Source organism: Babylonia areolata, chromosome 13 (assembly GCF_041734735.1).
Source record: "Babylonia areolata isolate BAREFJ2019XMU chromosome 13, ASM4173473v1, whole genome shotgun sequence".
NCBI lineage: Eukaryota > Metazoa > Mollusca > Gastropoda > Neogastropoda > Buccinidae > Babylonia > Babylonia areolata.
Window position 1 is genome coordinate 40,715,000 of NC_134888.1, and position 26,304 is coordinate 40,741,303.

Sequence of the window (26,304 nt, forward strand, 5' to 3'; positions counted from 1 at the left end):
ACCACCACCACCATCATCATCATCATCCCCACCATCATCATCACCACCATCACCACCACCATCATCACCACCACCATCATCACCATCACCACCACCATCATCACCACCACCATCATCACCATCATCATCATCACTGCCATCACCACCACCACCACCACCACCACCACCACCACCACCATCATCACCACCACCACCACCACCCTGACGCACCAGGCCTGAGGGTCCAGGTGAGCGTGGCCTTGAGGACGGTGTGGTGGTAGAAAGTCTGGCTGACAGTCACGCTCTGGATCAAGCCGCTTTCCCCGTCCTCCTCCTCCTCCCACTCTCCTGCCTCCTCCTCACCTGCAAGCAAGCGTCCCCCCCACCCCTCATATCAACATGGGTGATGTGTGTCAGGGATGCTGGTTTGAGGAGGAAGGTGGCAGCGTAGTTAACATTTCGTTTAATTCATGGAGTGCCCGAAATGTTCACATCTTCGTGACGAGTACATTCCACAGAAATATTTGAAACCAAAAACAGTTTTTGACTATTTATTTATTCATTTATTTATCTATTCATTTACTTATTCACAAACTCACACGCATACACATACTCATACATATACATTTCCTTGAAGACTCGTACAAACATAACCTCTCGCCCCACATACTTACTCACATATACATACATATATACCTCCATTCATGCATATATACACTCCCCACCTACAAACACACACACACACACACACACACACACACACACACACACACACACATACGCACGCAGACCAGGCAGCCAGTCGAAGGGTACTACATGCACGTACTGTGTGAGGCGTGAGGCTCGGGCGGAGAGTAGGTCTCTATGTAGGTAGAGGCCAGCTCCCCTCGTTTCTGTCTGCCCTTCCACCGCACCACTGCCCTCACCTGTCGTCACCATCGTACATGCATGATCATTGTCATTTTTTTGCCTGAGTTGCATGCAAGATGACGGAACACATTGTCTGACTCTTCTTCTTCTTTCATTGTTTTCAGTGCTGTTCACCTGTCTTTCTTCTGGGGCCGAAAACAGACAAACAAACAAACAACAAAAAACAACCAGAAAAACAACCCCACCCTCATACATACACATCATTCACGCACAGTTCTTTATCGGAGTGACATTCTACTGATGGGCAAATTCTGCACTTTTTAATCTTCGCACATGTATGATAGTCAGTCGTGTTCGTCGACATATGACTGTCAGGACAGCAGAAGAGGTAAATGCTGTCCCGACAATCTGCTGGGCTAGAAATGGATTAGCGTGGTCAGTGTCTTTGCCCAAGTTACTACTCCAGCCACAACATCACCATCTCCATGGTCACCAAACAACCAACAGCCGCCACAACCACCAGCACTACCTCTACCACCAACACAACCATTACAACCATCAGAGCATCCACACAGAGAGGCAGGAAGGGAGGCAGGGAGGAAGAAAGGAAGGTTGAAAAAGGAGGAGAAGGATGATTAACAATAACGACACCACCGACACGAACACCATCATCAACAACAAAGGCACACACACACACGCATATATAAAGATCTATTTATTTATTTATCTATTTATCTATCACACACACACACACACCACACTTATACTGACTGCTCGATACAGACAGATACATAGATAGACAGCCATACAGACAGCCATACATACATACAGCCTGGTAGATAGATAGATAGATAGATAGATAGATAGATGGGCAGGCAAAGATACTTTGTCAGTCAGACATGTAAAAACACAAAGTCAGAGGGAAAGGGACAGAGACCGAATACCACGGTGACAGACAGGCAGGCAGGCAGGCAGGAAACAGACTGACAGACAGACAGGCAGGCAGGCAGGCAGGAAACAGACTGACAGACAGGCAGGCAGGCAGGCAGGAAACAGACTGACAGACAGGCAGGCAGGCAGGCAGGAAACAGACTGACAGACAGGCAGACAGGCAGGCAGGAAACAGACTGACAGACAGGCAGGCAGGCAGGCAGGAAACAGACTGACAGACAGGCAGGCAGGCAGGCAGGAAACAGACTGACAGACAGGCAGACAGGCAGGCAGGAAACAGACTGACAGACAGGCAGACAGGAAGGCAGCCAAGCAGGCAGACAGACATTGAGAGGGACAAGACAAAAACAGAACAAAGAGGATCACCTGTACAAAGTATATGGTCCCTGGTCGCAAGGACTGGAGTACAAAAGTGGTTTTATCCTGAAACATACCATGGACACAACGTCCTGTAGACATCACTATTAGTAGTATAGTAGTTATAGTATAGTAGTATAGTAGTAGTATAGTATAGTATTTCAGCTTAAACTTAGGCCCCAAGGCCTTTAGCTGATCTTTTGAGCAGAGCTAAGTTACCTAACTGTGGGGCTAATTCTAAACGATCTTTTGACCGTATCTAAGTTTCAGCCGAGTCTGTAACTGAGTGGTGGGTGACAGCGGGCACGACTTGGGTGGTTCGAAGCGGATGACGAAGGTCTCTGCAGAACATGTGGTCTTTGAAGACATGGTCTATCATATTTTTGAAGCTGTTGAGTGTTTTTGCGTTGACCACATTGTCGTCCAAGTTGTTCCAGGTGTCCACTGCTCTGATCGTGAAAACGTTTTGTCGGAGACTCGTGCTGCAGAACTGTTTCTTGAGTTTGTAACTGTGACCCCTGGTGGGTCCATTCAGATTAGTACGAAAGGAGAGGCACACTTGTACAGTCCATGGGTATACTTGTATATCTCAATTAAATCGCCTTTTATTCTTCTATAGCTCATGTTGGGGATACCAGTGACTTTCAGCCTCTTCTCATAGTCCACGTTGTGTAGTCCAGGAATACACTTTGTAGCCCTACGTAGTACATTTTCAATTTGGTTCTTGTCTTTTTCATAATATGGCTCCCCCAAACACAGTTCGTGAACTCAAAGTGCGGTCTTACTAATGCGATGAATAAGGATCTCATTGAGTCCTTGTCCAAATGAACATATGATCTGCGAATGAGGACAAGTATTCTGCTGGCTTCGTTGACGTGCGTTTCCGTGTGTTCCGTTGTTGTAGTTGGCTGTCGATTTGGACTCCAAGGCTGACTGGTCTGTAATTATTAGGTTCACTTTTGTCTCCTTTTCTGAATAATGGTGTGACGTTGGCTTGCTTCCACTGCTCAGGTAGAACTCCTTCGTTTAGAAATACTCAGACGTACGTTAAAGAATCTGCTAATTGCTCAATAGCTCTTTCATTACTCTAGGGTGTATATTATCTGGGCCTGCTGATTTACTGATGTCGAGAGTCTGAAGTTTGTTTTTTTTTACTTTGCTAGGGTCTATGTCTATGTCTTCTAAAATGTTGCTGTTTGAACTGGTACTACTACTAGGTTCCGGGATGGACTCTGTGTCTTCCTTCGTGAAAACGCTGCAGAAAAAAACACAACTATTTAGTAGGTCTGACTTGTCTTCGTCACATGTGATTTTGTTTCCATCCTCGGTATGTAGATCTGGAATCCCTTCAGCTACGGTCGTTTTGCTTTTAGCGAACGAGTGAAATTTCTTTGGATTGATTTTAGCTTGTTGGGCAATTTGCTTCTCATAGTCTCTAACAGCTTTGCGGCAGGCGTTTTTTGCTTGATTTCTGGCTTTCGCATAGGCTAGGCTTCCTTGGTTTTGAGATATTTCCTGTATGCTTCACGTTTCGTTTTTTATCTTCTGGAGTGCGTTTTCACTGAACCACAGGGGCTTTTTGTTTTTGTTTCCTGAAGGATTTTTCCTTGTTTTAGGTACAAATTCGCAACAGAGCTCACTGATCGCCGATGTCAGTGTGTCCCATGACTCGTGTTCCCATTCCTTCCATAGTTTGTGCCAGGTTCATGGAAGCCATTTTTCCTCTCATTTGTCCATATTTTCCTTTGTCAAAGCAGTATTTTATTGTTCCTTGTGTCTTGCTCTCAGCAGAGTTGCATACATAGTCAAATGTTATGCACTATTCGTATATATATATATATATATATATATATATATATAAAACAAAGTTGAAAACCAACACCTATTTTGTTAAACAAAAAAAGATAAACAATCAGAATTTTCGCTGCTACCCAGCAGCTAGGTCAAAGACATCGCTCATAACAGGTGACGTCATGTTATTTTTTTAAGTCATATTACTGACCTTACATGACGTCTTCTACTGCGTAAATAAGTTCTAAATATTCCTTCAATGTCTATATACATTCTCTCTCTCTCTCTCTCTCTCTCTCTCTCTCTCTCTCTCTTTCTCTCTCTGTGTGTGTGTATCTTAGTGATGGAGTATAACCACCACCATGACAAACCAGACTGGTAACTCCACGAATTCAGGGTTCACAACGAAAACCCATGGATGTTGCTTCTCGTGTTCAGTCCAACAAAAACTGTCCCAAGGTTACACATCCAGAACAGTTTTCTTTTCAGCTCCTCCACTTTGTTGACCTGCTCCAACGCTGTCACCTTTAAAAAGCTGGGGCTGTTGTCAGAAGGGTGAGGGGTGGAAGAAACATGGGCAGCGACCGAACACTTGGTGCCTTTCCTCAGTTTGCAGTCGCTTTTGTGATTTGCCCATCTCCTCTTAAGATCGCAGGAGCATCCCACATATTGTGCCTCCGGGTGTACTCTGCAGGTCAATAGTTTGGCGTGGTGCAGGAGATGTGTTGGTTGATCTGCCAGCGCCTTCCATCCCAAGGAGAAATGCCATGGTCTGTGAAGTGGCCATGACTGCAGGTGTCACAGCGAGGTGCCTGACATTTGAAGAAGCCTCGGATGTTGTCAGGGCCATGAACCACAAACCGCCTGGAGACAGTGGGTTTGTACATACTGCCCAGATTTTTGAGGCGTCTGTCTGCTGCAGTTATCAGGTTTGGGGGAAAGATTCTTTGTTTTGGGGGGTCAGCATAGAGTAAATGGGTGTTACGTCTGATGATTTCTGATTTGGAAGGGAATCGTGGATCAAATGTAGTGACCCAAGCCAGTTCCTTTGGTTATTTTTTTTCTGGTGGCAGTCAGCAGTTCTCTCCTGTCTCTTCTGGCACCTTTCACCAGATCAGATTTTGCCTTGTCAAAATTCCAACCTGCCAAGGCAAAGTAGCGGGCATACTCATCAATTCTACGCTAAAGCAGGTCGTCGTCACTGCATATCATGCGTAGTCTTGTCCCCACTCCTGTAATGAGGCCCTTGAACACTGGAGGAGGATGGCAACTAGTTGGGGGAAGGTAAGCATGAGAACTCTTGCTGTACACATCAGTCACTATCTTTCCCTCAAGCATAGACAAGCCAAGGTATGATGCCGTTTTTCCACATGATACCATCCACTGAATGTTTGGTGGGTTGACAGACTGTAAGTGATTTTCAAAGACTCCCACATGAGCAGGATCTAACAGGATAGTGATTCCATCATCCCTATACCTGCTCCAGTCCAAATGCCTGAAGTCATCCCGCTCCTCTGATGGGATGAGGGATGAGAGAAGTGGTACAGGACAAGTGTCAACCAGCTTAGCATCAAGTGGCCCCATCAATACGTCCACATAATCACATGAATGTGGTGGTCCCATTGCCGTTCCAGGGTTTGGTGTAGCAAATGTGGCTGTCCCATCGTGCAGTGTGTACTGACAGGCGTTGTGATCCAGTGAAATTTGCACAGCCTCCATAATGCACTGAGTTGTAAATTCAATGGATTGGAGTATTTCTCTAACATCTGGCGAGTAGCAGGTATTCCCATTTTGTTGACATTTGGGAATAGAGAAATAACACCACACACTGCAAGACTAGCGTTTTCTGGCAGTGGGGCTACTGCGTCGTTGATGTAGAGTAGTTTAGCAAGACAGTCTTTGCTGTCCAACACTTGGTACGGTAGATGAGAGACCAGATGGGACAGGGCCTGTTGCACAACTGTTGAGATATGTTGTTTAGGTGTACCACATCCAGATAACAAAAGACGTGTTGGGCAAGGGGGTGGTTTTTGTGTGTTTTGATCAGGGGTTTGCAATGTCCAGGTCTCGTTCCCTCGAGGTCGGTTACATATTTGACTATGACTTCTTCCAGATGTCCTTGGGACTTCCACTTATCCCCCCAGGTCTTGATAACTCTGCAAGTGTTGTCCGTAGGGTTAACTGGAATAATGTCATAGAAATAAGTTTTTTTTAGTTCCTGAAGGAGGATCAAACTGTCATCTGTATCCAAAGGAGTGATGACAGTGTTGCCTGATTTGTCAGCAATGCAACATGCAACATTGTGAATCAGTGGTAGTCTTCGTAGTTCTCTTATATCTGTCTATCTGTCTGTCTGTCTATCTATCTATCTATCTATCCTACAGACATCACTACCACAACACACCATGGACACTACATTCTATATATATATATATATCACTATATGTATGTATGTATGTATTTTATATATATATATATATATATATATATATATATATGAATCATTATATGTATAGATACCACTATATGTATATATATATATATATATATATATATATATATATATATATATCACTATATGAATCATTATATGTATAGATACCACTATATGTGTATATATATATATATATATATATATATATATATATATATATATATATATATATATATCACTATATATTCCATAGACACAACAGACCATGGACACAACATAATGTATAGATATCACTATATGTATAGATGGACAACATCATGTATAGATATCACTATATGTATAGATGGACACAACATAATGTATAGATATCACTATATATTCCACAGACATAACTAAAACATCACATCATGGACATAACGTTCTACGCATATCACTACCACAATACATCATGAATATGACGTCCTACAGATATCACTGCCAGAATACTCTATGCACACAACGTCCTTTAAACAGCACACTAAGAACACAACATAAACACAATGCCTTATAGACATCACTACCACAAAACACCATTCACCCAACATCCGATAGATGTCACTGTATCATGTCCTTTCGATATCACGACCACCCCTACAAACCAGCTGACAGTGTTCACCAACAAACACCCACCCCACCCCCCGTTTCACTTTCTAAAGGAAGCGTCACTGTGTTCGGACAAATCCATACATACTCCACCAATCTTCTGTGCAGATGTGTGACAGCAGTATAGCCCATCGCGTGTGTCTGTGAGTGCATGCATATATACATGTGTGTATCTATCAGGTCAGGTCATTAGATCTGCTACTGGTAACCTGTAATCCAGTACAACCTGTTCAGGGTCGGGTTGCCGGCGACTAAACCGGCACTCCCACCGCTCCCTTCCGGGACTGGTGAGGCGGGTGGCTAGACACCCTTATGGAGATCCATAAAAGGGCGTTGGCTCAGGAGAGCCACCGACGGCCATCTAGCTCCACTGTGCTGTGTGCATGCCACACGCAGTTGGCCCCCGGGGTGTGTCTACCCATGCATGCGAAGTCTGGATCCGGCAGAATCTGCGGAAGAAACCTATCGGTTCAACGGAGAGGAAGGCGGTTACAGCAACGCACTGTGGAGTGCAGAGAGCAAGATGAGACACCGAAAGGATATCTTGGTCATCCACTGCATCTGTGCTCATCCTCCAGTCGTCTCGACTTAGTCTTGCCACTGGAAATTGGTGGACCCGGAAGAGAGAGTGAGGTTGACGTTGCGCAACTCCTCTTCACTTTAAACAAACTCATCGCGCAAGTCATCAGTCATCCAAAATGACCTTTCATCACTCTGAAAGTCTCTCTGAAAGCGTTTGATATCAACCCTGACTCCTGGGAGGAATCTGCAGTGGACCGTGACAAATGGCGTGCTGCTGTGCACAAAGGCGCCAAGTTGTGCGAGGCCAACAGGACTGCTGCAGCTGTTCAGAAGAGGCAGGCCAGAAAGTCACGGGCAAACAAGCTCCCTGACAATGCCTGTCTTTGTCTGCCCCAACTGTCAGCGAACATTTCGTGTGCAGATTGGACTATTCAGCCATCTGCGCATTCACAGATAGATTCATGAGCGGGGATGGTTTCCGGGCTCTGATGGACACTGTATTGGTAGAGCGGGGATGGTTTCCGGGCTCTGATGGACATTGTATTGGTAGAGCGGGGATGGTTTCCGGGCTCTGATGGATACTGTATTGGTAGAGCGGGGATGGTTTCCCTGATGGACACTGTATTGGTAGAGCGGGGATGGTTTCTGGGCTCTGATGGACACTGTATTGGTAGAGCGGGGATGGTTTCCGGGCCCTGATGGACACTGTATTGGTAGAGTCCGGGCCCTGATGGATACTGTATTGGTAGAGCGGGGATGCTTTCCGGGCTCTGATGGACACTGTATTGGTAGAGCGGGGATGGTTTCCGGGCTCTGATGGACACTGTACTGGTAGAGCGGGGATGGATTCCGGGCTCTGATGGAAACTGTATTGGTAGAGCGGGGACGGTTTCCGGGCCCTGATGGACATTGTATTGGTAGAGCGGGGATGGTTTCCGTGATGGACATTGTATTGGTAGAGCGGGGATGGTTTCCCTGATGGACATTGTATTGGTAGAGCGGGGATGGTTTCCGGGCCCTGATGGACATTGTATTGGTAGAGCGGGGATGGTTTCCCTGATGGACATTGTATTGGTAGAGCGGGGATGGTTTCCCTGATGGACACTGTATTGGTAGAGCGGGGATGGTTTCCCTGATGGACATTGTATTGGTAGAGCGGGGATGGTTTCCCTGATGGACATTGTATTGGCAGAGCGGGGATGGTGTCCCTGATGGACACTGTATTGGTAGAGTGGGGATGGTTTCCGGGCTCTGATGGACACTGTATTGGTAGAGCGGGGATGGTTTCCGGGCTCTGATGGACACTGCATTGGTAGAGCGGGGATGGTTTCCGGGCTCTGATGGACACTGCATTGGTAGAGCGGGGATGGTTTCCGGGCTCTGATGGACATTGTATTGGTAGAGCGGGGATGGTTTCCGGGCCCTGATGGACACTGTATTGGTAGAGCGGGGATGGTTTCCCTGACGGACACTGTATTGGCAGAGCGGGGATGGTTTCCGGGCCCTGATGGACATTGTATTGGCAGAGCGGGGATGGTTTCCGGGCCCTGATGGACACTGTATTGGTAGAGCGGGGATGGTTTCCCTGACGGACACTGTATTGGCAGAGCGGGGATGGTTTCCGGGCTCTGATGGACACTGTATTGGTAGAGCGGGGATGGTTTCCCTGACGGACACTGTATTGGTAGAGCGGGGATGGTTTCCGGGCTCTGATGGACACTGTATTGGTAGAGCGGGGATGGTTTCCGGGCCCTGATGGACATTGTATTGGCAGAGCGGGGATGGTTTCCCTGACGGACACTGTATTGGTAGAGCGGGGATGGTTTCCGGGCCCTGATGGACATTGTATTGGCAGAGCGGGGATGGTTTCCCTGATGGACACTGTATTGGTAGAGCGGAGATGGTTTCCCTGACGGACATTGTATTGGTAGAGCGGAGATGGTTTCCCTGATGGACACTGTATTGGTAGAGCGGAGATGGTTTCCCTGATGGACATTGTATTGGCAGAGCGGGGATGGTTTCCCTGATGGACACTGTATTGGTAGAGCGGGGATGGTTTCCCTGATGGACACTGTATTGGTAGAGCGGGAATGGTTTCCGTGATGGACATTGTATTGGTAGAGCGGGGATGGTTTCCCTGACGGACACTGTATTGGCAGATGAGCGTCTTTACCATTCTGCCACCTTGCTCCCTCCACCCCACTCCACCCCACCCCCAACCACATAGTAAAGTGATATCGGTAGGTCAGTACAATGATCAATGATCAATGATTATGATATGTATACTTATATACCGCCTATCCTCGGTTAGAGACAAAGCTCTAAGCGCTTTACAGACACAGGGTCATTTGCACAACAGGCTGCCTACCTGGGTAGAGCCGACTGACGGCTGCCATTGGGCGCTCATCACTCGTTTCCTGCGTCATTCAATCAGATTTCAGGCACGCACACAAACACACATGCAACATTTTACGTGTATTGTTTACTCACAGCGTCCAGCACCCGTCTGTACATGTGGAACCGCATGTAGCTGGGACTGGCCGGGGGAAGATGGTCACTCCAGAACACCTGAAATACGCAGGTACATCATCATTTGCTGAACACCTGTCTGAAGTGACAGTTACCTGTGTGTGTGTGTGTGTGTGTGTGTGTGTGTGTGTGTGTGTGTGACTGGTGTCATGATGTTTGTATGTAGTGAACAGCACAGCACAGTACAGAACAGGACAGGACAGCACAGCACAGCACAGTACAGAACAGGACAGGACAGCACAGTACAGAACAGGACAGGACAGCACAGCACAGCACAGTACAGAACAGGACAGGACAGCACAGTACAGAACAGGACAGGACAGCACAGCACAGCACAGTACAGAACAGGACAGGACAGCACAGTACAGCACAGTACAGAACAGGACAGCACAGTACAGAACAGGACTGCACAGTACAGCACAATACAGAACAGGACTGCACAGCACAGCACAGCACAGTACAGCACAGAACAGGACAGCACAGCACAGTACAGCACAGTACAGAACAGGACAGCACAGCACAGCACAGTACAGCACAGAACAGGACAGCACAGTACAGCACAGTACAGAACAGAACAGGACAGCACAGCACAGCACAGTACAGAACAGGACTGCACAGTACAGCACAATACAGAACAGGACTGCACAGTACAGAACAGGACAGCACAGCACAGTACAGAACAGAACAGGACAGCACAGTACAGCACAGTACAGAACAGAACAGGACAGCACAGCACAGCACAGTACAGAACAGGACTGCACAGTACAGCACAATACAGAACAGGACTGCACAGTACAGCACAATACAGAACAGAACTGCACAGCACAGTACAGCACAGAACAGGACAGCACAGCACAGAACAGAACAACACATCACATCACAGCACAGAACACAACAGAACAACGCAACACAACACATAATACCACAGCAAAAATCAACACAACACAACACATCACAGAACAACACAACACAACACAGAACACAACACATAACACCACAGCAAAAATCAACACTACACAACACATCACATCACATCACAGAACAACACAACACAACACAGAACAACACAACACATAACACCACAGCAAATAACAACACAACACGACACATCACATCACAGAACAACACAACACATAACAACACAACACATAAGACCACAGCAAAAAACAACACATCACATCACATCACAGAACAACACAACACAACACAGAACAACACAACACATCACATCACATCACAGAACAACATAACACAGCACAGAACAACACAACACAACACATCACATCACATCACATCACAGAACAAAATAACACAGCACAGAACATCACATCACAGAACAACATAACACAGCACATAACAACATAACACAGCACATAACAACACAACACATAACACAACATCACAGCACATCACATCACACGGAACAGAACACAACACATAACACCATATCACAGAACAACACAACACATAACACCACAGCACAACACATCACAGCACATCACACGGAACAGAACACAACACATAACACCACAGCACAACACAACACATAACACCACAGCACAACACATCACAGCACATCACATCACACGGAACAGAACACAACACATAACACCATATCACAGAACAACACAACACATAACACCACAGCACAAAACATCACATAACACCACAGCACAACACATCACAGCACATCACATCACAGCACATCACATCACACGGAACAGAACACAACACAACACATAACACCATATCACAGAACAACACAACACATAACACCACAGCACAACACATCACATAACACCACAGCACAACACATCACAGCACATCACATCACACGGAACAGAACACAACACAACACATAACACCATATCACAGAACAACACAACACATAACACCACAGCACAACACATCACATAACACCACAGCACAACACATCACAGCACATCACATCACACGGAACAGAACACAACACAACACATAACACCATATCACAGAACAACACAACACATAACACCACAGCACAACACAACACATAACACCACAGCACAACACATCACAGCACATCACATCACACGGAACAGAACACAACACAACACACAACACCATATCACAGAACAACACAACACATAACACCACAGCACAACACAACACATAACACCACAACACCAGTATCAGTATCAGTATCAGTAGCTCAACGAGGCGTCACTGCTTTCGGTCACATCCATATACGCTACACCACATCTGCCAAGCAGATGCCTGACCAGCAGCGTAACCCAACGTGCTTTGTCAGGCCTTGAGGAAAAACAAAAATAAAATAACACACCATAGCACAGCACAACACATAACACCAGAACACAACACAGCACAGAACACAGCACAGCACAGAACAGCACAGAACAGCACAGCACAGAACAGCACAGAACAACATAGCACAGCACAACACATAACACCACAACACAACACAGCACAGCACAGAACAGAACAACATAACACAGCACAGAACAACACAGCACAGAACAACACAGCACAGCGCAGAACAGCACATCACAGCACACAACAACATAACACAGCACATCACAGCACAGAACAGAAAAGAACAAAACAGAACAACATAACACAGCACAGCACAGCACAGCACAGATCAGAAAAGAACAGAACAGAACAACACAGCACAGCACAATACAACACAGCACAGCACATCACAGCACAGAACAGAACAACATAACACAGCACAGAACAACACAATACATAACACCATAGCACAGCACAACACAACACAGCACAGCACAGAACAGAACAACATAACACAGCACATCACAGCACAGAACAGAACAACATAACACAGCACAGAACAACACAACACATAACACCACATCACAGCACAGAACAGAACAGTACAGAACAACATAACACATCACATCACATCACATTACATCACAACACAGCATAGCACAGCACAGCACAGCACAGCACAGCACAGAACAGAACAGAACAATACAATACATCACAGAACAACACAACACATAACATCACACCACATCACAGCACAGAACAACACAACACATAACATCACACCACATCACAGCACAGAACAGAACAGTACAGAACAACATAACACAGCACAGAACAACACAACACATAACATCACATCACAGAACAACACACCACACCACATCATACCACATCACATCACAGCACAGAACAGAGCACAGCACAGCACAGCACAGCACAGCACAGCACATAGCGGTCACCTGGAACTTGAAGACGGGCAGACCGTCCGTGTGGACCGGAGGCTGCCACTGGATGGTGACGTCCACCTGACCCCCCTGGTGAAGTCTGGTCCCCACCTGCTCCAGGTGTAGTGGGGGTGAAGGCGTCAGGAACTCTGACACACACACACTTCAGTTTCACTTTCAGTTCCTCTTCCCAGTGCACCACCACTTGACTTTCCTCATCATTCTACGGTCTCTCGGATTCCAGTCCTACCGTACCGATAGAAGCTGAAAACTGCCAAACCTCTTGTTCGGACTTTCTTTCTCTTTTTTTTCTTATTCTTTTTTTTCTTTTCTTTTCTTTTTTTTTTTAATCTTGAGTATGAAGTCCTCTTCACCTCCTACAATACCTCCCCCCAACCCCACCCCATCTCCCACTATTCGCACCCACCTACAGCTCACGGTATAACAGAAAAAAACACCCCCACAACCAATTTCTACAGTCACAAACACCCCCACAACCAATTTCTACAGTCACATACACCCCCACAACCAATTGCTACAGTCACATACACCCCCACAACCAATTTCTACAGTCACATACACCCCCACAACCAATTGCTACAGTCACAAACACCCCCACAACCAATTTCTACAGTCACATACACCCCCACAACCAATTTCTACAGTCACAAACACCCCCACAACCAATTTCTACAGTCACATACACCCCCACAACCAATTTCTACAGTCACATACACCCCCACAACCAATTTCTACAGTCACATACACCCCCACAACCAATTGCTACAGTCACAAACACCCCCACAACCAATTTCTACAGTCACATATACCCCCACAACCAATTGCTACAGTCACATATACCCCCACAACCAATTGCTACAGTCACATACAGACTGACACGCACAGCGAGTATATCCAAAGAACGCACAGAGAGAGTGAGGGAGAGAAAGAGAGAGACACAGACTGGCAGACAGACAGAGACACAGACAGAAACACGGAGAGAGAGAGAGAGAGAGAGAGAGAGAGAGAGAGAGAGAGAGTGCACTTATTGAAAAAAGCATGCGTATGATTGAGGCCAGTGGCTGGCCATGGGAGACAGAGACAGAGACAGAGACAGACAGACAGAGACAGACACAGACAGACCGAGAAAGAGATAGAGAGGGGGAGAAAGAGAGAGGGGGCGAGAGAGAGAGACAGAACAAGAACTAGAAAACACACGGACGCGGAGTAAACGCCCAAGCAGCAATACTTATGAACACACAGAAGACACAGCCACCTTGCGGCTAGCAAGGAGAGTTAACACTGACTTTTGATGAAGGGCGACACCCGGGAAAAGCCTCTGGAGCCGTGGACGTTGACCGCGGCCACCATGAAGTGACATTTTGACCCCGGGCAGATCCCTGACGGGCACCCCTGCAGCTTGGTCCGGGCACGATCCGTCTGCACGCCAACAGCAACAAGGTCAAAGTCAAGGGTTTACTCCAAGAAAACACCCAACGAGGGGTGCATGGAATACAAAAGGCACAGCGTCTTCGTGTCATTCCTGTTGAACAACACCAAAATGAAGCGTGAGGGAGCAGAGGTTGCTTTGTGTCAGTGCAGCAACAGAAAGTGTGACGATATCTGAAAAAGAAACACAAATGTAACAGCAGCATGACTGTCAAAGGATTTCTGACTTCTTTTCAATTCTATGCCATCCCCAGACTTACACTGACATTATGATCAGAATGTGTGGAAAGAATTTCTTTTTTTTAATTTCATTTCAACGTTACGTCAAATACGGTGTGGATAATGATAGCTTTTCCAAAGGTTTTCCCCAGCTGACTATTCATCAACATCCCCCTCTCTTCTAAACGATAATACTCAACTGTATACGTTAATACTGTAACAAAATGTCTTCAATCATCGATATGTGTGATGGGACATTAAACAAATTTCCTCCTCCGTTTCCAGAGAGAAAGTTTTTGTTAAAATTTACAACGGACACACACACACACACACACACACACACACACACACAAACACACAAACACACACACACACCCCTACCCACACAAACAAACACCCCCCAATCCCTCACCCTACACACAACACGACACGACACGACACGACACGGCACGGCACGACACGACACGACACGACACGACACACACAACACACACGACACGACACGACACACACAATACACACAATACAACACAACACACACGACACACACGACACGACACGACACGACACGACACGACACGACACGACACGACACGACACACACAATACAACACAACACACACGACAGGACACGACACGACATGACACGACACGACACGACACGACACGACACGACACGACACACACAATACAACACAACACACACGACAGGACACGACACGACACGACACGACACGACACGACACGACACGACACGACACGACACACACAACACACACGACACGACACGACACACACAATACACACAATACAACACAACACACACGACAGACACGACACGACACGACACGACACGACACGACACACACAATACAACACAACACACACGACAGGACACGACACGACACGACACGACACAACACACACGACACGACACGATACGACACGACACATACAATACAACACAACACACACGACACGACACGACACGACACGACACGACACACACGACACGACACGACACGATACGACACGACACGACACAATACACACGACACGACACGACACGACACGACACGACACGAGACGACACACACGACACAACACAACACACACGACACGACACGAACACCATGCTCACCACAGAAGTGACGGCACCAGACGTGTAGGGACACCACCAGCGCAGAATGTAGACCACAGGGTACCCGGCCCACAGACTTCCCGCCTTGCTGCTGCCGCTGCTGCCAGATCTACCCGGCTTCTGCGGGGTACTCTCCTCCGACAGGCGCCATTTCACCATCACCCCACCCGTCTTCAGCATCTTGAAACTGACGTTGGTGGGTACAGGGGGCAGAACTGGAACAGGAGCAAAGCAAAAAAAAAAACAAAAAAAAGTTCCAGTTACAGCCGCTGTGGCAAAGTAGTTGGCGTCACCGACTTGATAGGACGCAGGTTTGAGCCCCATCGGGAAGTCAGCACTGTGCTGATTCAGATATTGCTGAGGCTTTCTGTGGTGCCAAGTCAAACAGTGTCTTAATGTTTCTGGCTGTTTGGCACCCATGTCGTGTCTGACTTTCTGGCTTTGAGGCAAGAGTGTCTTCTGTGTGTGTGTGTGTGTGTGTGTGTGTGTGTGTGTGTGTGTTCGTGTTGTTTTTGTTGTTTTTTGCCTTTGGACGGCTCCTAGCCACAGCTAAGTATGGGCAAGGGCTGGAATGGGGAAGACTGAGAACAGGCAGTCGAGGCTCATCCACTTCACGTCTTTTGGGGAGTGTTGCTCCAATTTCCTGAGCGACACGGCGGGTGTCTTTTATCTCTCACAAGCCTTACCTGCAGGAAAGTGTGTCATCTCATGTCACTGAGAACGTTAGAACGTTGATGGTTTTAACTTTCTACATTCATTAACAGTTGTTTCGCTTGTTAGATTAGCGACTTCTCTTTCACGAAGTCCATTAAGTAATTTTCTGTAATTGTATTTAGACATTTGTTTCAAAATTTACCTCCCTTATACCCGGTTTTCCCCAAGTGACCATTCATCCCCACCCCCTCCTCTTCTAAACGATAGTACTCAAATGTAGACATTAATACTCCACCAAAATGTCTTCAATCAGCGATATGTTGAACAGAAATTCCCCCTTCTTCCTCCTTTCTCTCACCAGGCTGAACGCCGGGATGTACATACAGCCTTGTCAAGAAGTCCCCAGTTAACAGCGTCTTCATCACCCATTCATCATCCAAATGTAGAAAGCAACGTGTCCTAAATTCTGAGACATCAAAAACCGAAAAAAAGAAGTTCCTGTTCTGTGCACTTGTTACAGATGTTAATACTCTTTCTTTGTTACAACAACAAGGATAAGAACAATGTACTCAGTGTGCAGACCACACTATCAATGCCACCCCCACCCATAACAACACCAACAACAATAACAACGACAACACCACCCATAACAACACCAACAACAATAACAACGACAACACCACCCATAACAACACCAACAACAATAACAACGACAACACCACCCATAACAACACCAACAACAATAACAACGACAACACCACCCATAACAACACCAACAACAATAACAACGACAACACCACCCATAACAACACCAACAACAATAACAACGACAACACCACCCATAACAACACCAACAACAATAACAACGACAACACCACCCATAACAACACCAACAACAATAACAACGACAACACCACCCATAACAACACCAACAACAATAACAACGACAACACCACCCATAACAACACCAACAACAATAACAACGACAACACCACCCATAACAACACCAACAACAATAACAACGACAACACCACACCGCAACCACCAGCAACAACGACACCATCACCACGACCAACAACAACAATAACAACATTACCACGACCAACAACAACAATAACAACATCACCACGACCAACAACAACAATAACAACATCACCACCACCAACAACAACAATAACAACATCACCACCACCAACAACAACAAAAACAACAACAACACAACCACCACCACCACCACCACCACCACCATCAACAACAACAATACCACTACCACTACCAGCAACAAAAACACCAACGACGACAACAACAACACAACAACAATACCACCACCACCACCAATAAGAAAAGCACCAACGACAACTACAATATATTATACTATAATAACAAAAACAACACCACCAGCAACAACAACACCACCAGCAACACCACCACCACCACCACCACCACCAACGTCACACTCACTATGTAGGTCGGAGGGCCTGGAGCACACTGTCCCACAGTCGTTGCTGCAGCACTTCTCATCAGGCCTGCTGCACTGCCCGTCACGCCCACAGCTGGTGACGCAGGCTGCCCGGAAACCGCGGAGGGAGGAGGGGGGAGGGCACGTGCCCCCACGTGCACTGCTGGCCCTGCCCACCAACCCGCACGCCTCCGCGCACGCCTGCCGACCCCCGCTGCGGGGCCTGGTTCGGGTGTACTGGAAGGAGAAGAAGGGGGTAGGGGTGGAGGTGGGGAGTTTCAAATCAGAATCATGCAAATTCCTTTTTTGTCCATCCATCCATCCATCCATCCATCCATACCTCCATGCAAGCATCAATACAAGCATCCATCCATACCAGCATTCATCCATTCAATCCATCCATCCATCCATACCAGCATTCATCCATTCAGTCTATCCATCCACGCATACCAGCATTCATCCATTCAATCCATCCATCCATACCAGCATTCATCCATCCACCCATACTAGCATTCATCCATCCATCCATGCAAGCATCCATTCATCAATCCATGCAAGCATCAATACAAGCATCCATTCATCAATCAATACAAGCATCCTCTCATACCAGCATTCATCCATTCATCCTATCCATACCAGCATTCATCCATTCAATCACCCATGCACAAATCCATCCATCCATCCATTCATACAATCATCCATCCATACAAGCATTAATCCATTTACGTATCAATCTATCCACCATCCCCTTCCATCCATCCATCCACCCACCCATCCATACATCACACACCTCTCCTTAATTTAACCCTAAGGACACAGGAATCAATCACTTATCTCAAATCCGACGCTTCAAAATGTACACATGCTAGAGAGAGGGAGGGAGAGAGAGAGAGAGAGAGAGAGAGAGAGAGAGGGAGAGAGAGGGAGAGAGAGAGAGAGAGAGAGAGAGAGAGAGAGAGAGAGAGCAGTACCCTGCAGTCTCGGAGACAGGCGGTGGAGTTGGTATAGTTGTTTTCTGGGCGATCACACACGTACAGACACTGTAACACACACACACACACACACACACACACACACACACACACACACACACTTTCATTAATTTCATTCGTTGATACCCTTGGGAAGAAGGTGGTAGAACGGTTAGGTGGTCTATCTACCAACAGAGTGTCAACGGTTAGGTGGTCTATCTACCAACAGAGTGTCAACGGTTAGGTGGTCTATCTGCCAATAGAGTGTCAACGGTTAGGTGTTAGGTGGTCTATCTACCAACAGAGTGTCAACGGTTAGGTGGTCTATCTGCCAATAGAGTGTCAACGGTTAGGTGTTAGGTGGTCTATCTGCCAACAGAGTGTCAACGGTTAGGTGTCCTATCTGCCAATAGTGTGTCAACGGTTAGGTGGTCTATCTGCCAATAGTGTGTCAACGGTTAGGTGGTCTATCTGCCAATAGAGTGTCAATGGTTAGGTGTCCTATCTGCCAATAGAGTGTCAACGGTTAGGTGTCCTATCTACCAACAGAGTGTCAACGGTTAGGTGGTCTATCTGCCAATAGAGTGTCAACGGTTAGGTGGTCTATCTGCCAATAGAGTGTCAATGGTTAGGTGGTCTATCTGCCAATAGTGTGTCAACGGTTAGGTGTTAGGTGGTCTATCTGCCAATAGAGTGTCAATGGTTAGGTGGTCTATCTGCCAATAGAGTGTCAACGGTTAGGTGTCCTATCTGCCAACAGAGTGTCAATGGTTAGGTGTTAGGTGGTCTATCTGCCAACAGAGTGTCAATGGTTAGGTGGTCTATCTGCCAACAGAGTGTCAATGGTTAGGTGGTCTATCTGCCAACAGAGTGTCAATGGTTAGGTGGTCTATCTACCAACAGAGTGTCAACGGTTAGGTGTTAGGTGGTCTATCTACCAACAGAGTGTCAACGGTTAGGTGGTCTATCTGCCAACAGAGTGTCAACGGTTAGGTGGTCTATCTGCCAACAGAGTGTCAACGGTTAGGTGGTCTATCTGCCAACAGAGTGTCAACGGTTAGGTGGTCTATCTACCAACAGAGTGTCAACGGTTAGGTGTTAGGTGGTCTATCTGCCAACAGAGTGTCAATGGTTAGGTGTTAGGTGGTCTATCTGCCAATAGAGTGTCAACGGTTAGGTGGTCTATCTGCCAATAGAGTATCAATGGTTAGGTGGTCTATCTGCCAACAGAGTGTCAATGGTTAGGTGTTAGGTGGTCTATCTGCCAACAGAGTGTCAGTGAGGGTCTGGGATCGAGTCCCGGTCTCTCCCTCACAAATTTAACTGGAATACCACACTGTGGCCTTTCATGCCCTGCTCTCATGGTGACCTCAGTTTCGATACCTTTCCACTTCCGTGCTTGGGGTGAGTCTTGTCAATGTCTTCAGTGTTGGCAGATTCATGGGGGAGCTGTTGTTTGAGGGACGTAGTGGCGGTCTCCACTCTGGGAGGGACGCTGACTCAGTCTGGCTCCGCGACTAAGCCATTATTGTCGTTAGTAGGGGGCTTAGTAGGTGGTGTCCTAAGTACGTTAAATCAGAACAGGCACCACTGAACACCACCGAAGCGACTCAGCAGCAGTGCAGGGTCTCCTCTGGTGTGTGGCCACCTGGCGACCTAACATCGATGGTTCCCTGCGGACTGCCGACGCTGGAACTGTGGCCGTGTTTGGGAAAATCTAAATGAGCGGAGTGGGAATAATGCCACTGAAACGGTGCAGATGATGGAGCAAAAAAAAAAAAAAAAAAAAAGGGTAAAAGAAACCACTCTGATAGGTACATAGTAATATAATTACGTGATCAAGACCTGACCAGTTGGGTTTTGCTGCTGGCCAGGCATCTGCCTAGCAAAAGTGGTGTAACTTATATGGATTTGTCCGAACGCAGTGACGCCTCATTGAGAAACGGAAACTGTCACGGAAACGTCACATTCACAATATCATTTAGCATTTATGCCGCTGTTTTCTTGTTTTGTTTTTTTGTTTGTTTTTGTTTGTTTGTCTTGTTTTGTTTTTGTTTTTTTGTTTCATTTTGTTTTGTTTGTTTTTTAATTTTCATTTTTTGGTTGTTTTTCCAAGACATTTCTACGGCAAACCATGTAAGTAAAAGTAGTGCATGTGATAAGACAAACATTTTTCTTACATTGAGAAACACAGACTTAAAAAAACAACAACAAAAAACGCAGCGCGCGCGCGCGTGTGTGTGCGTGCCTGCGTGTGTGTGTGTATGTGTGTATGCGTGTTTGTCTCGGCGTATGTATGTGTGTGTGTATGCGCGCGCGCGCGCGTATCAATGTGAGAACCTTTCTGAGTGTGTATGCGCGCGTACGCGCGTGTGTGTGCATGAATGTATGCACGCATACTTCTAGTACGTCTATGTGTATACGCACGCATATGTCTATGTGTATACGTGCACATGCGCGTGTGTATATGTGTGTGCCGTTGATGGTTGTAAATGAAATCCTCATCCCCTGAACACAGCCCAGTAAGGACAGCGCCAGTCCAGACGTACCCATCGGCAGTCACGGTGTCTCTGGCAGGCTCTGATGGGGTTTGTGGGCAGGGACCGGGGGTCCGCCTCCTCCTGCAACACACACACACACACACACACACACACACACACACACACACACACACACACACACACACACACACACACACACACACACACACACACACACACACACACACACACACACACACACACACACACACACACACACACACACACACACACACACACACACACACACACACACACACACACACACACACACACACACACACACACACACACACACACACACACACACACACACACACACACACACACACACACACACACACACACACACACACACACACACACACACACACACACACAATTTTAATGTTGAGTAACCAGCCGCCGTGGCGAAGTGGTTAGCGTCGCGGACTGACGGCTGGGAGGACGCGGGTTCGAATCCCAGCGGAGGTGTGTTTTCCTACGAGGTCACATACACTGCAGGAGGGTGGCAGAGAGGGTCCAGAAAAAGAAGCTGACAATGATACCGGTGTCATACCCTCTTCATGCTGCTACCCCATTGTCTTTTTACCCCCAGAGGTCAAATCTGGCTAGCGCAGATGCCTAACCCCGGGGATCAATGTAATCTAGCCTGGAATGACCCATGGGAAAAAAACTTCAGCTAGTCAGAACTGACTCCCCTCACCCTATCTCTCACCCTCAGATATGTTATACCCCTCCTGGATAAGGAGTAAGACGGACCTTCAAGGTCAGTTTAAAATGGCCCCCGAGGGGTGAGGGGTGAGGAAGGGGGTAAAATTGGTCCAGTTAGAATCAATAAAGGCTTTCATAGTAGAATTTCCCCCATTTGCTTCTGTTACGTCGTAATATTATTATAGTCATCAGTAGTGGGCTTAGCATGTGATGTCCTGATCATATTTAATCAGAACAGCTACTTCTGAGCACAATCGAAGTGACTCAGCAGCAGTGCAGGGTCTCCACTGGTATGTGGCCACCTGGCGACGTAACATCGATAGTTCCCTGTGGACTGCTGAAGCTAGGGGACTGCGAAAGACGAAGCCGGCTGTGGCTGTGTGTGGGAGGATGGAGAGGTGGGGGTGGGGGGTGGGGGGGGAGGCGGAAGGAAGGGGAGGGGGGATGGAATGAGTGGGAGGGGGTGGGCGAGTTTACGACACCCACTCCCCCACCTCCCTTTTTTAATATCCTGATTAAACCTGTAGAAAAAGGGGGATAACTGATTAATCAATTAACCAAAACTTAACTATAATATGAGTTTTAATCGGAGTTTAAACATTATGAGAGAGCGCCTCGGAAAGAATGTCAGTTTGACGGCGTGTGCAAGAAGTGGCCGCTGTGTAGGTAAATTTCCATCAACGGAGAGGCACCAATGATCCGGGGATAACGGCAGCATTGGGAGGAGGACGGGGTGGGGGTGTTTACAAGTTTCAGGCTTGTTACACAGGGAAAAGTGGAGAGCCTCGCTGCAGATCGGAGGCTCTAGATTCCACCCCCCACCCTCCTCACCTCCCCCCCCCCTCTCCGTCACCCCAAAAAAGAAGAAAAAATGAACAGCCCGACCTTTGGAACCTGCTGACAGTGGTATTACCCTTTCGATCCACCTCTCTCAACCCTCCCTCCTCCGTCAAATACGCACACACACACACACACACACATACACAGGGGGGGGGGGGGGGGGGAGAGAAAGAGAGAGAGATAAAGACAAAGAGAGAGGGGGTGAGAGAATCAAACAAACAAACCAAAACACACACACACACACACACACACACTCTCTCTCTCTCTCTCTCTCTCTCTCTCTCTCTCTCTCTTTCTGTCTCTCTCAGTCTAATGATGTAAGATGTTGTTACCTCTCTTTTTTCCCTTATTCTTTGTAACAAAACTTCACGCAGTTATAATTTATTCATTTGGCCTATCTAACACACACACTCTCTTTCTCTCTCTCTCTCTCTCTCTCTCTCTCTCTCTCTCTCTCTCACCCGCCGCCCCCACCTCCCTCCTCCTCTGCCCCCTCCCCCACTCTCTCTTTCATCATGCCTGTGACACAACACAGTTTACTGTTTGGAGCAGGGGCAGGAGAACGCTGTCACCTTCGTCGTTGATGGCTGGGCAAGAGTTAGTGCATTTTCCTGGGTCCTAAACAGCGGACACAAAATTTCATTGGACCGCCGCGCCATCCGGGAAGGCAGGACAAGTCAGTGCACAGCGTGGCTGGAGAACCTTTTGATCCACAACGCAGTGCTGTTTTGTTCTTGGCTTTGGTCATCGTCAATTGCTACTATGGAGAAACTAAGCCAGTTTCTCACATTTTCCTGCTTATAATGATGTGGATTATTACACACACGCACGCACGCGCGTAGACATACACACACACACGCACACACGCGCGCGCACACACACACACATACACACAACACACAGACGCATCCACACACACATACGCATACATACACACACAAAACACACACACACACACACACACACACACACACACACACACACACACACACACACACACACACACACACACGGCAAACATGAGCGTTCTGATTTTTGTTTATGGTGTGTGGTTCGTCCGTCGGGATCGACGAGGACCATCTAGTCATCCTGGGGGTGGGTGGGTTGGGCTCTGTGGGTGCGCAGATAACTGATCAGGCCAATCCGCGCCTGGAAGGTTCTGACGCAGTGTGGACAGGGGATGGTGGCGGCTGTCGGGGACTTGCTGGCACTGCTTTTCCTGGCCAGTCTGCGTTGCTCTGCTGCAGCGATTCTGTTGGCCTCACAGGATTTGGCGCCTTTGTGGACAGCTGAACGCCACTTTGGTCTGCCCATTGCATTCAGCTCCCATGTGTCGTGGCCTTCAGAGAAGCTTTCAGAGTGTCTTTGAAGCGCTTCTTTTGGCCTCCATGGGAGCGCTTGCCATGCTGGAGTTCGCCGTACAGCAGTTTCTTGGGGAGCCGGTGGTCTGGCAAGCGAACTACATGGCCTACCCAGTGCAGCTGGGCCTGCATCAAGATGGTGTAGATGCTGGGCATGTTTGCACGAGTGAGCACCTCTGTGTCAGGGATCTTCTCTTGCCACTTTATGCCAAGAAGTTTTCTGAGGCTGGTGGTGCGGAAGTGGTTCAGCTTTTTGGCGTGGCGTTTGTAGACCGTCCATGATTCACATCCATAGAGCAGTGTGGTGAGAACAATGGCCTTGTATACTTTGAGCTTCGTCTCCAGGATGATGCCTCTCCTGTTCCAAACGTTCTTATGGAGTCTGCCGAAGGCAGCGCTGGCTTTAGCGGGTCTGGCATTCACCTCGTCGTCGATGACAACTGTGCGAGAGAGTGTACTGCCCAGGTATGTGAACTTGTCCACCGCGTTCAGTCGTTGCCCGTTGATGAAGATGTTTGGTTCAACGTAAGGCTTTCCTGGAGCTGGCTGGTGCATCACCTCAATCTTCTTTGTGCTGATTGTGAGGCCAAAGTTGTCACAGGCAGCAGAGAACTTGTCGACGATGTGTTGCATGCCAGCTTCGGAGGCAGCGTTGAGAGCGCAGTCATCAGCAAACAGGAAGTCGTTGACGGTGTCTGTCCTCACCTTGGTTTTTGCTTGAAGCCTCCTGAGGTTGAAGAGTGAGCCATCTGTGCGGTACCTGATGCCAATGCCTACGTCAGCGTCTCTGAAGGCATCTGTCAGCATGGCTGAAAATATTAGACTGAACAGGGTGGGAGCAAGAATACACCCTTGCTTGACTCCGATGGAGACAGGGAATGGTTCTGAAGTCTCTCCGTTGTCTTGGACTCGGGCCAGCATCCCATCGTGTAACTGCCGTATGATGGTGATGAACTTTCTGGGACATCCATATTTCACCATGATTCTCCAAAGGCCATCTCTGTTAACAGTATCGAAGGCCTTGGTCAGATCAACATAGGTGGAGTAAAGGTCGGCGTTCTGTTCCTGACACTTCTCCTGGAGCTGCCTGGCAGCAAACACCATGTCGATAGTCCCGCGTTCTTTCCGGAAGCCACACTGGCTCTCTGGTAGGAGACCTTGCTCAAGGTGCACTATGAGACGGTTGAGTAGCACTCTGGCCAGAGTCTTGCCTGCGACGGACAGCAGGGATATTCCATGATGGTTGTCACAGGCCTGACGATTTCCTTTGCGCTTGTACAGGTGTATGATGGAAGCGTCTTTGAAGTCCTGTGGAACTGCCTCATGCTGCCAGATGAGCTGGAACAGCTGATGAAGCTTCTCAGTCAGCGCCATACCACCTTCTTTGTAGACCTCAGCTGGAATGAAGTCTGAACCAGGGGCTTTGCCATTGGATAGCAGACGGATAGCTTTCTGGGTCTCCTCCAAAGCTGGAATGGCATCCAACGACTCACTGACTGGCACCTGGGGGAGTCGGTTGATGGCTTCATCATTGATGGTGGAAGGGCGGTTCAGTACGCTGTCAAAGTGTTCACCCCATCTCTCAAGGATCCCGTCCTTGTCAGTGATTAGGGTAGAACCATCAGCACTGAGGAGTGGAGCAGAT

General features: G+C 47.5%; 1 protein-coding gene across 1 annotated transcript in view; it reads right to left on the reverse strand.

Annotated features, from left to right (window-relative positions):
- The window catches only part of LOC143289278 (anosmin-1-like), a 40,034-nt gene extending 18,188 nt beyond the window's left edge, over positions 1 to 21,846 (reverse strand). Inside the window, exons 1-10 of the mRNA XM_076598279.1 lie at positions 21,754 to 21,846; positions 19,205 to 19,273; positions 18,236 to 18,470; positions 16,121 to 16,335; positions 14,619 to 14,751; positions 13,327 to 13,460; positions 10,037 to 10,114; positions 2,167 to 2,223; positions 806 to 905; positions 211 to 342 (exon numbers count right to left, since the gene is read on the reverse strand). Coding sequence (XP_076454394.1) covers positions 211 to 342; positions 806 to 905; positions 2,167 to 2,223; positions 10,037 to 10,114; positions 13,327 to 13,460; positions 14,619 to 14,751; positions 16,121 to 16,300 — 814 coding nt within the window. The 5' untranslated portion in view covers positions 16,301 to 16,335; positions 18,236 to 18,470; positions 19,205 to 19,273; positions 21,754 to 21,846. The remainder of the gene's footprint in view (positions 1 to 210; positions 343 to 805; positions 906 to 2,166; positions 2,224 to 10,036; positions 10,115 to 13,326; positions 13,461 to 14,618; positions 14,752 to 16,120; positions 16,336 to 18,235; positions 18,471 to 19,204; positions 19,274 to 21,753) is intronic.
- Positions 21,847 to 26,304: the final 4,458 nt, after the last annotated feature.